At 45.8% G+C, this 13,547-nt stretch overlaps 1 protein-coding gene across 2 annotated transcripts in view; it reads left to right on the top strand.

The window, feature by feature from the left end:
• Positions 1 to 4,280: 4,280 nt before the first annotated feature.
• The window catches only part of Brf1 (BRF1 RNA polymerase III transcription initiation factor subunit), a 51,403-nt gene continuing 42,136 nt past the window's right edge, over positions 4,281 to 13,547 (top strand). Inside the window, exons 1-2 of one of the 2 annotated variants that reach the window (XM_038338276.1) lie at positions 4,281 to 4,799; positions 11,440 to 11,520. In XM_038338276.1, the coding sequence (XP_038194204.1) occupies positions 4,616 to 4,799; positions 11,440 to 11,520 (265 nt within the window). In that variant the 5' untranslated portion in view covers positions 4,281 to 4,615. The remainder of the gene's footprint in view (positions 4,800 to 11,439; positions 11,521 to 13,547) is intronic. The other variant, XM_038338275.1, reaches the window with a different exon arrangement.

Below are 13,547 nucleotides of genomic sequence, written 5' to 3' on the forward strand. Positions count from 1 at the left end.
TCTGCCTGCCTCTGCCTCCCAAGTACTAGGATTAACGGCATGGCCACCATCACCTAGTGTGTCGCCTTGTTTTGTGGGAGTTTGTTGGTAAACAATAGATAAGTTTCTGAACACCACACATGAAGAGAGAGGCAAATGCAGTTTGCCCTAGGTATCTGAGGCCCACAGTGAAATGAAAGGAACAGTTCTTCAGGAGGCTCCCTAATTGGTGGAAGTTGACAGTAAAGCTAACCATAACATTCCCACTTCCCTTCATCATGAACTAAGATGAGAGATGTGAAACCAGCCATGGGTGCTCACAGAGAGGCCAGCAGCAGTACTGCTGTCACTTGGAAGAAAAAGGCATATTCCAATGTGTCTGATAGAATGTCAGTAACTAAAACTTCAAAGTCTGAAAATAGACATTGTACGAACCTGCTGACTGAGCAGCGCATGGTTGTTGTATAGTGAGACCCAACAACAAAAACTGAAAATAAAAAGTTTGATCCTACTTGGCAAGAGTGCAAAAACTGCCGTGTATACATGACAATATCAATCCATGATTATGCATGATTGATTATGCATGTCAAATACATCTTTCAAAAATATTGGTGCACAGAAATTTAAGCTACAATAAAAAAAATAGCCGGGTGGTGGTGGCTCCCAGCACTCAGGAGGCAGAAGCAGGCAGATCTTTGTGAGTTCAAGGTCAGCCTGGTCTACAAGAGCTAGTTCCAGGACACAGGACAGGCTCCAAAGTCACAGAGAAACACTGTCTCCAAAAAAAAAAAAAAAAAAAAAAAGAACGAAAAGAAAAAGAAAAAAAAGAAAAAAAGCCATAAACTGCTAAGCACTATGCGATTACCTCTGTGTATTGGGAATTCAGTCGATTCCTATGTTTTCCTTTCTGTTTATCTGTCTTTCATGGGTTTTTTTTTTTACTACAGTAAAGTATATTAATTGAGAAGGGAAATAAAAATGTTCTGTGTCAAACCAGTTGTGGATTTTGGTGGTGCACACCTTTAATTCCATCACTGCAGAGCCAGTGGAGGTCAGATCCCTGTGATTTCGAGACCAGCCTGGTCTATATATATAGAAAGCTCCAAGCTAACCAGAGTTACATCATGAGACCCTATCTCAGAAAAATAAAAATATGTTTAGTGTCAGATAAATCAAGACAGATTGTGGCTGACTGACCCAGGGGCGCCAGGCGCCCTTTGGCTAGAGTTGCATGAGTTTTGGAAAAATAAGTAAAGGGCAACCTCTGCACTTCCCCCTTTACAACCTAAGGATCATCTTTATAGGGATAGATATTTGGTAGGTAATATCCTTACAGCCATGGGAAACCATACAAGTCCATAGGTCAAAGTTTAAAAAAGTGTTAAAATATTCATAAAGAATAAAATAGGTTTTTGTTTCTTTTGTAAAGGGAGATGCACATTTTGATTGCCTGCTTGATACAGGTGAATGCTGACCAAAGGCTATCCTGCTGGTTCCTTGATCTCAATTCACTGAGAAGCAGGCACCCCCTTCTGGCCTACTCTGCTCAGGAGTGTGGGCTCCCTCACCTTGCACCTGAGGATGGAGTCTAGAGCTGCCCTCTTCTGGTTGGCAGTGGTCTTGGGAGTTTGCCTGGGCACGTGTTGTGTGGTATTTCAGAGGGAGAGCTGGTGGGAAGGAATGTCTGTTAACAGGGAATGTCAGGCTGGCTATGACATGTACCCACCCTGAGCATGAGGTGTCCAGCAAAGGGGAGTGCTCAGTGTTGCTCTACAGGGACAGTCATGATATGTGATAGTGTGAAAAATCAGGGATTAAATAAAGCTCATGAGCTTTTTATTTTTTATTTTTTTTTTTGAGACAGGATTTCTGTTTAGTCCTAGCTGTCCTGGAACTCACTCTGTAGATCAGGCTGGCCTTGAACTCACAGAGATCCACCTGCCTCTGCCTCCAGCAAGCTGGGATTAAAGATGTGAAACACCATGTCTGTTAACCTACTGACCACAGTTAATTTAGGCTTATGACTCAGGGTCGGGGGGAATTGGAGGGTCCTTTGTGTCTAAATTTTAATGCTCCTCAGTGTTTCTTGCAATAGATATAATGATGCTATAATCAGGTACATAGATGAAATATGGAAAAATACCATACAGAGAACAGTCAATGACGTTAACAAAAGACTTAATACCATTGACAACACACGGTGTTCAATCCCTGTCACCAGAATAGGTGGAAGTATAGCTTCTTTTCTGCAGGGTGATTTTATTTTTCTAAAGTTTTATGGTTAACATACAATGATCCTGGCAATCTGAAAGCAACAATTTTAACAGGGTCTCAAGTACCTTAGGTCTCAAACTCTGTATGTAACTGAGGCTGACCCATGGTCCTCCATCCCCACCTTCTCAGTGACTGGGATTGCAGTTCTGAGCCAGTATTTTTACTTAACACTTTTACATTGAGCACTGGGATTTAACATGAATTTGGGGCCTTCAGATTTCCATAGGCCAGATGGAGTAGGTTGTATCCCGGAGCAAGCAGAAATGTGGGAGAAACTCTGGAGTAAAAGCATCCAGACTATTTTTAGAAGGGAATCAGATAGTGTCAGCCCCATTTACCGCAGAGTGTGCCAGGTGGGCAAGAGCCATCAGAAAGACAGACTTGGCAGGGACGTGGTATATTGGGGAGAGGGAAGAAAGACCAGCAAAAAGTAAAACAGTTCAGGTTTGGAAACTGAGAACCATCAAGTGAAAGAGAGGCAGATAAATCTGCCTGTGAATTTGGAATTTAGGAAAACTCATTTTAATTATGTTGTTGCCAGGATCCAATCACACCGTGTAATCTTTCCTGGGCAGTGTGATTAATGCAGCTCACTCACATAGGTCCAGGGCAAGCACTGGAGGGACATGAGGGCCAGCCCCTTCCTCACTGAAAGCCTCAGGTGCCCTCTCCCAGGGGGAATGACCACTCCATCTACGGTAACCTACTGTTTGTGTCCCATTTAAAACCTGCAATTGGCTGGATGTTTGAAAAACAGGTTCACCTGGTGCACTGATGCCCCTAGAATATTGAAGCATGAAGTACCAAGCACATCACCTTGAGAGGCTTTGTCAGAACTCATTGCACAGTCCTGGAAGATCTGAGCATTTCACTATGAATTGCCCCCACACCATTCATGTTTGGAGCTGTGATCTTTAGGTCAAAGAACAACTTTGCGGAGTCAGTTATCTCCGTCCATCTTTACCTGAGTTCCTGGGATGGAACTCATACAGTCAGACAGACTTGTCTGCAAGCGCCTTTTCTTGCCTAGCTAACCCTTTTTTTGCGGTTTCTCAAGGAGATTCTCTTTCAAGTTCTTTAAAAAATTCTGTTGAAGCTGGGCCATGGTGGCGAGTACCAGGACAGCCTGGGCGTTACACTGAGAAACCCTGTTTCGAAAAACAATCTTGTTGCTATTTCATTTGGGATTATACTGGTTTTGCAAACTGGTAAGAAGTTTACGTGTTTGCATGCTTTTTCTTAATCCAAAAAGGGCGCTTTCTAATTTAATCTGAGTCCTGTGACGTTCGGCAGCCTAACTTTGGAGTTTCCTGACTGTGGCAGAGGATTTTGGCAAGTTTGGCACAAGATTTGCTAAACTCCCAAGGACTGCTGGGTATGGCCGAGATAGTGAGCCGCACCTGCAGATCCAGAGGGCTGTGCATAAGTTCCACTCCGGCAGAGCTCACCACCCTACCCAAAGCTGTCGTTGTCAGGAACAGGGAATGCTAGAGAGAACTTAGCGCTGAGGAAACCAAGCGTCCACCTTACCAGGGTGCAGCAGAGTCAGAGAGAACATTCCCTGGGACCTCTCATAACTCGGCCCCGCCCGCAGTTCTTGGTCCTGCCTTAGGGCGTGCTTACGCCCCAGGCTCCTCCCATGACGTCGGTCCTCCCGACCCCTCCCACAGTCCATTGTCCCCACCAAAGCAGCCCCACCACGACCCTGGGCCGGGCCTTGGACGCTCTCAAGCACCGCCCACAAGCCCTTCCCACTACTTTGTTTCCAGATTCCCTCTTTTCAGTCTGTTCGCTCCCCTTAGGCCCCGCCCACGGCCCTCTTGACCGCGGCCCCGCCTTCGGGCTCCTCCCATACCTCTTGGGACTCTTCCCAGGCTCCGCCCACAGTGCTATCCGGGCCTCGTCACGCTAAGCCCCGCCCCTGCTCCAGGCTCCTCCCACAGATCTGACTCTTCTCAGGCTCCTCCCACGGCCCTTGTCTGCTCCTGGGCGGCGCTAACCGAGTCCGTCCCGCCCTCCTCGCCGAACCGCAAGTCCCCTCTGCTGGCTGGTGGCCCGCCAGGCCTGTAAGGGCTCCGGACTTGGACTTTCCCTTCAGACGGGCCGTGAGGTTGGCGGTTCGGCCCCACTGTCCCGACGCGTTCCGAGTTCCTTTCTTGGTCCCGCGGCTCAGCCGTTGGAGGCAGCGCGGCTGAGACGCGCGTGGCGAATCTGCCACGACGAATCGGCGGGCGTGGCGCCGGCGACCTCGCGAGAGTGCGGCTCAGACGGAGGCAGCGCGACGGTGCTTGCGGGCTGAGGGCCGCAGGCGAAGAGCGGGCTGCGGAGCGTCGGGGGGCCGGCAGGGCCCCGCAGCTCCACCATGACTGGCCGAGTATGCCGCAGTTGCGGCGGCACGGATATCGAGTTTGACGCGGCGCGCGGCGATGCAGTGTGCACGGGCTGCGGCTCTGTGCTCGAGGACAACATCATCGTGTCCGAGGTGCAGTTCGTAGAGAACAGTGGAGGCGGCTCGTCGGCGGTCGGCCAGTTCGTGTCGCTGGACGGTAGGTCCTGCCGCGCGGGGAAACGGGAGCGGGCAGGGCTGACTGTGCGAAATGAGTGGGAAGTCGAGGCAAGCGGAGAAACTGAAGCAGATCGTCCTGCCAAGGGCGGTCAGACAGGGAAACTAAGGCAGGGTCCAGCCAGGAACTTGCAGGCAACCTCCCGCTGTATCCCGTACACTGACGTGAGTTCTGTGATCCTCCCGGTCCAAGCGTAGCGGTCTGGTTCAACCGAGGCCGTCAGGCAGGGTACCGGAATCTGGTAGGCTCGGTTTTCAGGCTCGCATCTGATGCACGTTCCGTTTTCCCGGTTGGCCATTCTGACAGGTGTGCATTGCCCTAAGGGCTTAGAGAAGATATGCCCTACCTCAATTCTTTGCCTAGTCCTTATTATTGTAGGGTTGTTTCCTAACCGTTGAGTGCTGACTTTGGTGAATTTTACTTCCAAGTCCTTCTTTGTATATATGATTCACCAAGCAGAAGTTACTCATCTTGACCAAAAGTTTTACATTTTGAAACACTCCAATTGGTCGTTTTCTTTGATTGTTCTTTTGAATCTAAAATGTTTTTGTTTGAGTCACTACATTTGTATTCTAAAAGTTATTGTTTACATTGTAATGTAGTTTTGTTTTTATTTTCTGTATACTGGGGATCTAATCCAGGGCCACTGGAAGCCTGGGCCACATTTTGAGTTATGCCTTGTGGAAAATGATGATGTTCCTTTCTTGAATGTGGAGGTCATTTTCCACACAATTTGCTGAAAGGCTTCCTTTTTTAAAAAAACAAACAAACAAACCTGGAATTACCGTTGTACCTTCAGCAGAGCACTGTATGCAGTCATGTGGGTCTGATTCTGGGTTCTGTTTTGCATCCATCCTTACATTCTGTTTACATTTTAATGTCTTGAGATCAGATATTGTGATCATCCAGCTTTTGTCTTCCTTTCAGAATAGTAGATTTGTAGTCACTTTCCCTTCTGTTGTAGAGTAATTGTGTGTGTGTGTATGGTTCAGGGGCTAGAACCCAGTTTTGCTCATGCTGATCAAGTGCTCTGCCATTGAACTTAATCAGTAGCGCAGGCAGGCATTGAGCTTGCAGTCCTCCTGCTTCAGCCTCCCAAGTAGTTGGAATTATGAGCCTGTACTGCCAGATCTCACTTCTTTTTGTGTTTTGAGACAAGGTGTCCCTATGTAGACTGACTGGCCTCAGACTTTGAGTATTCTCTCTGCCTCAGCCTCCCAAGTGCTGGGATTACAAGCGTGCACCACCAGGCCCTGTATGGCTGATCCTGTGTGTGTGGGTGAACATGTGTGTGTGTGTGTGTGTGTGTGTATGTACAGGCATGCATGCATGTGTGGGTGCTTGAGTGAGGAGACCCAAAGTTGGCATCAAGTACCTTCCTTGATAAGTGTACACTTTATTAAGGTAAGGTCTTTTGCTGAACTGGTTACTGTAGCTAGTTTGCCCAAGGATTCCCTCTCAGCCTCCCAAGTGCTGGGTGGTAGGTGGCTGCCATACCTGACCAACTTCTATGTGAATTCTGGGGTCTGCACTTCAGTCACGCTTGCACAGCAAGCGTTTAATCCACTGAGCAATCTCCCCAACTCCTGTGGCAGATTCTTGAGTCTGCTGTGAGTTCCAGAAGTAAGTTCACTTGGGGTATTATCCTTTGGACATGCTCGTGGATTTTATCTCTGTTTACTTGGAATATTGGTCTGTAGTTTAATGCCTTAGGTGTCCAAGTAATACACTCCTGAAACAAGTGAGCAATGTCCCGTTTCCTTCTGGAAGGGACTGTGTCCAATGCACTCTGCTTTTTTTTTTTTTTTTTTTTTTTTTTTGGTTTTTCGAGACAGGGTTTCTCTGCAGCTTTTAGAGCCTGTCCTGGAACTAGCTCTTGTAGACCAGGCTGGTCTCGAACTCACAGAGATCTGCCTGCCTCTGCCTCCCGAGTGCTGGGATTAAAGGCGTGCGCCACCACCACTCAGCCTCTGCTCTTTTTTTCTTTCCTGGTTTCACTGTGTAACTTAGGCCGGCCTCAAACTCATGATGTTCCTGCTTCTCAGCCTTGTACATAGCCAAGATTACAGGTGTGTGCCTACCACTTCTTGGTCCTGTCATTCTTAAATATATTATGTATACTTCTCCAATGTAGTCAGTTGGACTTGCGGTTTTCTCTTCGGCTTCTGTCATCGCAGTTGTTGTAGTTTTGTTTCAGATAGTTTCTGACTTGTTTTGGAATTCAGATTTGAGGAATGGGTCCATCTGATTTTGGAATTCGTGTGTGTGTGTGTGTGTGTGTGTGTGTGTGTGTGTGTGTTAAGCAAGTGGTCTACCACTGAACTTTATCCCCAGCCCATGAGCCCATCTCCTAGATGCCTGTAAGATGTCTCTTTTCCTTGGATGTTTAGTGTCGTGTCTGTGTTTCCCTTTGTCTTTCTTGCTGGTTTATCAGTTTTGTTGTTATTTCCAAAAAACGTTGACTTGGTTTTGAACTTTCCCTTCTGCCTTTTCCTGTGATATATTTCACATGCTACACAAGTTCTTCTTCTTTGTAGGTGACTTCCCAAGGGTGTCTTCAGGACTGCTGTGACAGTGGTTCTACTGCATTGTTTACACCTCCTAAATAGCTGCCAAAATGTTAATGCCTATTGGAGTGATAACAAGAGTAATAACAGATCATTGTGGGAGCAGATGTCTAGGGCTTTCCATGGGAAGGCATTTTCCTAGGTGCATCCATGGCTTGGTGATAATGTGTTATGCTAACTGTGCCCTCGTAACATTAGGAAAAATAGTGTGGAGCCGGGGTAGAGTGAGGTCTTACCATGCATCCTGGAGGTCATGCTCCAAAGTCTTAAGCGAAACTCAGTTGGGCTCTTAGGTGGTATCTCCAGGGAGAAGCACTCCAGCAACCAGCCATGAATGCCCTGGGGAATGCACTGTGGGGTCATGAATTCTTTTTTTTTTCCAAGACCGGGTTTCTCTGTAGCTTTGGAGCCTGTCCTGGAACTAGCTCTTGAGACCAGGCTGGCTTCAAACTCACAGAGATCTGCCTGCCTCTGCCTCCCGAGTGCTGGGATTAAAGGCGTGCGCCACCACCACCGGCTGGGGTCATGAATTCTTAACCTTAGTAGAAGGTGCAAGTTATACAAGAGGGAGGTGTCAACTGCTTTGAACAGCCATCTTTCACATGGCTACCTGTATTCCCCACTCCCCAAATCAGCATGATAACATAGGCAGGAAACATTTCCTGCCCTCATAGGTCCCTGGTGCTCCTTGCTCATCTTGGCCTTCCTCTAGCTTCAGTGTAAAGCTGTTTCTTCATTGGTGGCTGTCTTGTAGGTTCTAAAACATCTGTCTCTTTCCTAGATGTCTTTGCGTACAGTAAGCTAAGCTGCACACTTAACAGTTTGCTCTAGAATATGTGCTTAATACACTAAAGCGAGTGATGAGGGTCCTGCAACAGGAGGTTCCTGGTTATGGAAACTTACCACCCTATACTCGTGATTAGATTTCAGAGACTTTTTCAAGAAGCCTGTGCCAAGGGAAGTACTGGGCATCATGACTGCAGGCTCAGATCCCAAATACAAGGCAGTGGGTAGCTGGAGAAGTTGGAGAGTCTGGGCTTACCTTTAATGAGTAAGGATGATAGGGCAAAGCAGGGTTTCCCATAATACACACTTCCCAGCATGTGCCATATCCTCTGAGGCCCCTTTGTCAGTGAATGGTGACCCTTGTGCTTCTTCTCCTTCCCAACACTTGGGACTACTCTCAGAATGCTCATTGCAGAGAGGGCTCCTGCACCAAGCCACCTGTGGCTCTTGCCTCCTCAGGGTTCATCCTCTCCTATCCTGGGAGCAGCAAACCTTGTTAGTAGGCTGAATGTACTCCCTGAGGTTCCAATAATCAGACTTGCTTACAGTGTTTGGGGTAGAACCCAGGGCCTTATGTGCTGAGCAGGTACTCCCCAGCCCACTAATCAGAACTTAACATTTTTATTACATTTATTTATGTGTATATGTGCATGCCACACTGCGTGTGTGTGTAGAATTCAAAGACTGACTTATGGAAGTTGGTTCTCTTCACCATCTAGGTTCTTAGCGATCAAACTCAGGTGCTCAAGTTTGATAGCAGGCTCCTTTAGCTGCTGAGCTGTCTCACCTGCAAAGAACCTTTTCTTATTTTTGTTTTTCAAGACAGGGTTTTTCTGTGTAGCTTTCTTGGAACTTGCTCTGTGGATCAGGATGACAGATCTATTGATCTGCCTGCTTCTGCCTCCTGAGTGCTGGGATTAAAGGAGTGGGCCACCACCACTGGCTTTTTTTTTAAGGTGGGGGATATTGCTCTGTAGCCCAAGCTGGCCTCAAAGTTTCTATCTAGCCTTCTATATCAAATCAGCACAGTTGTAAAGACTTTCTGTTCTGGAAACCTAGGTCTAATCCAGCATATGAGGGTGGCATTGTCTGTTCCAAAGCACATCCAGTCTGTTTATACCCATGTTGTCTTGGGTTCAACCCTCTCTGTTCTTTGCTAAGTCAGAGGCTCTTCCCCAAGTGATCTGTGATTGTATATTTCTTCTTCATTGTCCACGAGGGGGCAGACTCTGCCAAACCCATCTATGCTGTACTTTCACCCCCTTGCTGTGTATCTCACATTGGCCTGATGTGATCCTTTTTTTTTTTTTGGTTTTTCGAGACAGGGTTTCTCTGTAGCTTTGGAGCCTGTCCTGAAACTAGCTCTTGCAGACCAGGCTGGCCTCAGACTCACAGAGATCCACCTGCCTCTGCCTCCCAAGTGCTGAGATTAATGGTGTGCATCACCACTGCCTAGAGCCACTATTCTTTTTAAATGTAATTTAAGTTTTGGTTTTTAGGATCTTATTTTTATTATTCTAAATTATGTGTGTATTTGTGTGTGGGTATGTACACATTAGTGCAGGTGCCCATAGTGGCCGGGGGTGTTTTTGTTACAGAAACGTGTAGAAAGTACCAAATGTCTGCTGGGCATGGTAGTGCACATCTGTAGTCCAAGCGCTTGGGAAGCTAAGTTCTAGATCAGCCCTTACTCTAGAGTGAAACTTTGTCTGGAAGGAAGGAAAGAAAAGCAAAATACCCAGTGTTTTTAGAAGTAGAGTACATCTGAAATTTGAAGATCTAGGCAAATTTGTAGTTGGCAGTTCCATCAAGAGGTCATATTTGGCCTTTCTTCTTTCACACATGAGGAAGCCTGAGTCAGCCAGCACCTTAACCTAATGTGACATTTGCTGAGTAAGTGCTTTTTACACCACGTTTCCTCTTGCTGCACACACGTGGAGGCGTGGCAGGAACAAGAATCAGAAGGTGACTCCTAGAGCCAATAAAAGTAGAACAGCCCAGGCAGAAGTGGGGGGGTCCCAGTGTGGGAGGTGGACTGTGCCTGTGGAAGTGGTAGTGATTGGTGACTTTGCAGTGTGCTTTGTGGAGCTGGAGTGGAGAAGTGCAAAGATTGCAGTAAGCATTCATCTCAAGTGGAAGTCTTCTCTTTGGGGATGGGGTTGGGGGAATAACGGGAATGAGGCAAGGTCAAGGTCTTGCTGTGTATCTCACATTGGCCTGATGTGATCCTTTTTTTTTTTTTTTTTTTTTTTTTTTTTTTTTTTTGGTTTTTCGAGACAGGGTTTCTCTGTAGCTTTGGAGCCTGTCCTGAAACTAGCTCTTGCAGACCAGGCTGGCCTCAGACTCACAGAGATCCACCTGCCTCTGCCTCCCAAGTGCTGAAATTAATGGTGTGCATCACCACTGCCTAGAGCCACTATTCTTTTTAAATGTAATTTAAGTTTTGGTTTTTAGGATCTTATTTTTATTATTCTAAATTATGTGTGTATTTGTGTGTGGGTATGTACACATTAGTGCAGGTGCCCATAGTGGCCGGGGGTGTTGGCTTTCCCTGGAACTGGAGTCATATAGGTGGTTGAGAACTGCCTGACTGGGAACCTGTCTTAATCCTCTTTTATAGTAGGACTTGATCTTAACTGCTGAGCTATCTCTCCAGATCCCATGATTGACTTGTATTAAAAGTACATATCTACTTTAATTAGAGCAATAGAATGTGTTTTCTTGATATTTTTTAAAATTACATTTATTTGCTGGGCGGTGGTGGAGGTGCACGCCTTTAATCCCAGCACTCAGGAGGCAGAGGCAGGTGGATCTCTGTGAGTTCGAGGCCAGCCTGGTCTACAAGAGCTAGTTCCAGGATAGTCTCCAAAGCCACAGAGAAACCTTGTCTCGAAAAACAAACAAACAAACAAAAAAAACAAAAAAAGGAAGAAAGAAATTACATTTATTTATGAGAGGTGTCTTGGTGCATGTGTGGAGAAGTCAACTTGTAGAATCAGTTCTTCCCTTCTGTGGGCCCCAGTCATCAAATGTGGAGATAAGAGTTCTTGGCTACTCAGTCATTTCATCAGTTCGTATTTTTTTCTCTTGTAAAGGTTTGGGATGCCTCTGGTCAAGGCCACATCTGTTTGCTAGGCAGAGCAAAGTCTTCTACTTAGCCTGCTGCTCTTTCTGTTAGAATGCTAGGTTCTCCTTTGTTCACAGTCAGTGAAAAGGGGCTTCGGGGCTTCTTTCTCAGGCTCTGGCTAACCTCTGTTTTTTGTTTCCAGGTGCTGGCAAAACCCCAAGCCTAGGTGGTGGCTTCCATGTGAACTTGGGAAAAGAGTCAAGAGCACAGACCCTACAGAATGGTATTGCCCGCTTCAACATTGCTGGTTATGAGTGGGACAGGAGAGGGAGGTGGAACAGGGTACTCGGGTGAGGTAAAAGCAGATGAATCCTCAGTTGTTGCTTCTGTTTTGGAGCACCCACTCTGCCCTACCCCATGTCTTACCCTGTGACATGCTACTTTTTGCTACCTTCATAGCCCAGGTCCTATAGCATTCTGATAAGTGTGCTCCCACTCCCTCTTCTAAACATTTTGCAGAACTTGCTAGTCTCCTCTAATAAAGGGCCCCCAGATGGTGCCAGCCTATAGTTGTTTGTTCCTGGTCTCCAGGAGATAGACATAGAACCAGCAAATTTATAGCCATCTGACCTGGCAGAAATGACATTTCATTGTTTTATAAAAGCATCAATTCATAAGCTGAATGGGCAGTGGTGGCGCATACCTCTAATCCTAGCACTTGGGAGGCAGAGGCAGGCGGATCTCTGTGAGTTCAAGGCCAGCCTGGTCTACAGAGCTAGTTCCAGGACAGGGTCCAAAGCTACAGACAAACCCTGTCTAGAAAAAGCAAATAAAAAAAGCATCAGTTCACAACGAAGAAGAGAAATGTTCTGATCTTTTACTTGTTTTTAATTAGGTTGTTTGCCTTTATTGAATTTAAAAAGTTCATTATATATTTTAGCTACAGTGTTTATTGTTTTGCTTTTTTTTGATACTGGAACTCTATGTAGCCATACCTGTCCTGGAACTTGCTCTGTAGACCAGGCTGGCCTTGAACTCACAGAGATTTGCCTATCTCTGCCTCCCAAATTCTGGGATTAAGGATATGCACCAATATACATGGTTTTAGCTACAAGTCTATAAAAAAAAATAAATACATACTTTCACACTTTTTTGTTATTTTGTTTTGTTTTTTTCTTTTTTTTTTTTGAGACAGGATTCCTTTGTAGCTTTGGAGCCCCCTGGAACTTGCTTTGTAGACCAGGCTGGCCTCAAACACAAAGAGATCAACCTGTCTCTGCCTTCTGAGTGCTGGGATTAAAAGTATGTGCAACCACTACCCGGTGTACACACACACACATGTACTTATTTATTTGTGTGTGTGTGTGTGTGTGTGTGTGTGTGCGCTTACCATAGCATATTTATGGACAACCTGCAGGAGATGGTTCTCTTTCTTCCACTGTGTAAGTTCTGGGGATTGAACTCAGATTTCCATTTTGGCAGCAAGTACCTTTATCCACTGAGCCATCTTATCATCTTCCTATGACTCTTACCACATAGATGTTACAGAAAAATTTCTCGTGTTCCATGAGCTATCTTTTCACTACTTTTCTTTTTCTCATTACCTGATGGTATAAAATAAAAGATTTATTTTATCTATTTATATTTTATAATTTATTTAACTTTATTTTATGTGCATTGGTGTATTGGTGTGAAGGTTTCAGATCTACTGAAACTGGACTTACAGACAGTTATGAGCTGCCATGTGGGTGCTGGGAATTGAACCCGGGTTCTCTGGAAAAGCAGCCAGTGCTCTTAACCACTGAGCCATCTCTCCAACACTAAGAAAACTGATTTTAAAATGTTTATGGGTGTGTTTTTTTGTTTTTTTTTTTTTATAAATACATTCTTTTTTCTTTTTTTAAATATTTATTTATTTATTATGTATACAATATTCTGTCTGTGTGTATGCCTACAGGCCAGAAGAGGGCACCAGACCTCATTACAGATGGTTGTGAGCCACCATGTGGTTGCTGGGAATTGAACTCAGGACCTTTGGAAGAGCAGGCAATGCTCTTAACCTCTGAGCCATCTCTCCAGCCCCTGTTTATGGGTGTTTTATCTGTATGCATGTTTGTGCACCATGCATGTGTCTGGTGCTCTGGAAGGCCAGAAGAGGGTTTCAGATCTGGAACTGGAGTTAAAGATGCTTGTGAGCCACCGTGTAGACACTAGGAACTCTGCAAGAGCATTAACCACTTTTAACAGCTGAGCCATCTTTCCAGCTCCATGGTGGTGTCGTTTGAGGCACATTTTTTTTTTTTCATTCTG

The sequence above is a fragment of the Arvicola amphibius genome, chromosome 7 (assembly GCF_903992535.2).
Source record: "Arvicola amphibius chromosome 7, mArvAmp1.2, whole genome shotgun sequence".
Lineage (NCBI taxonomy): Eukaryota > Metazoa > Chordata > Mammalia > Rodentia > Cricetidae > Arvicola > Arvicola amphibius.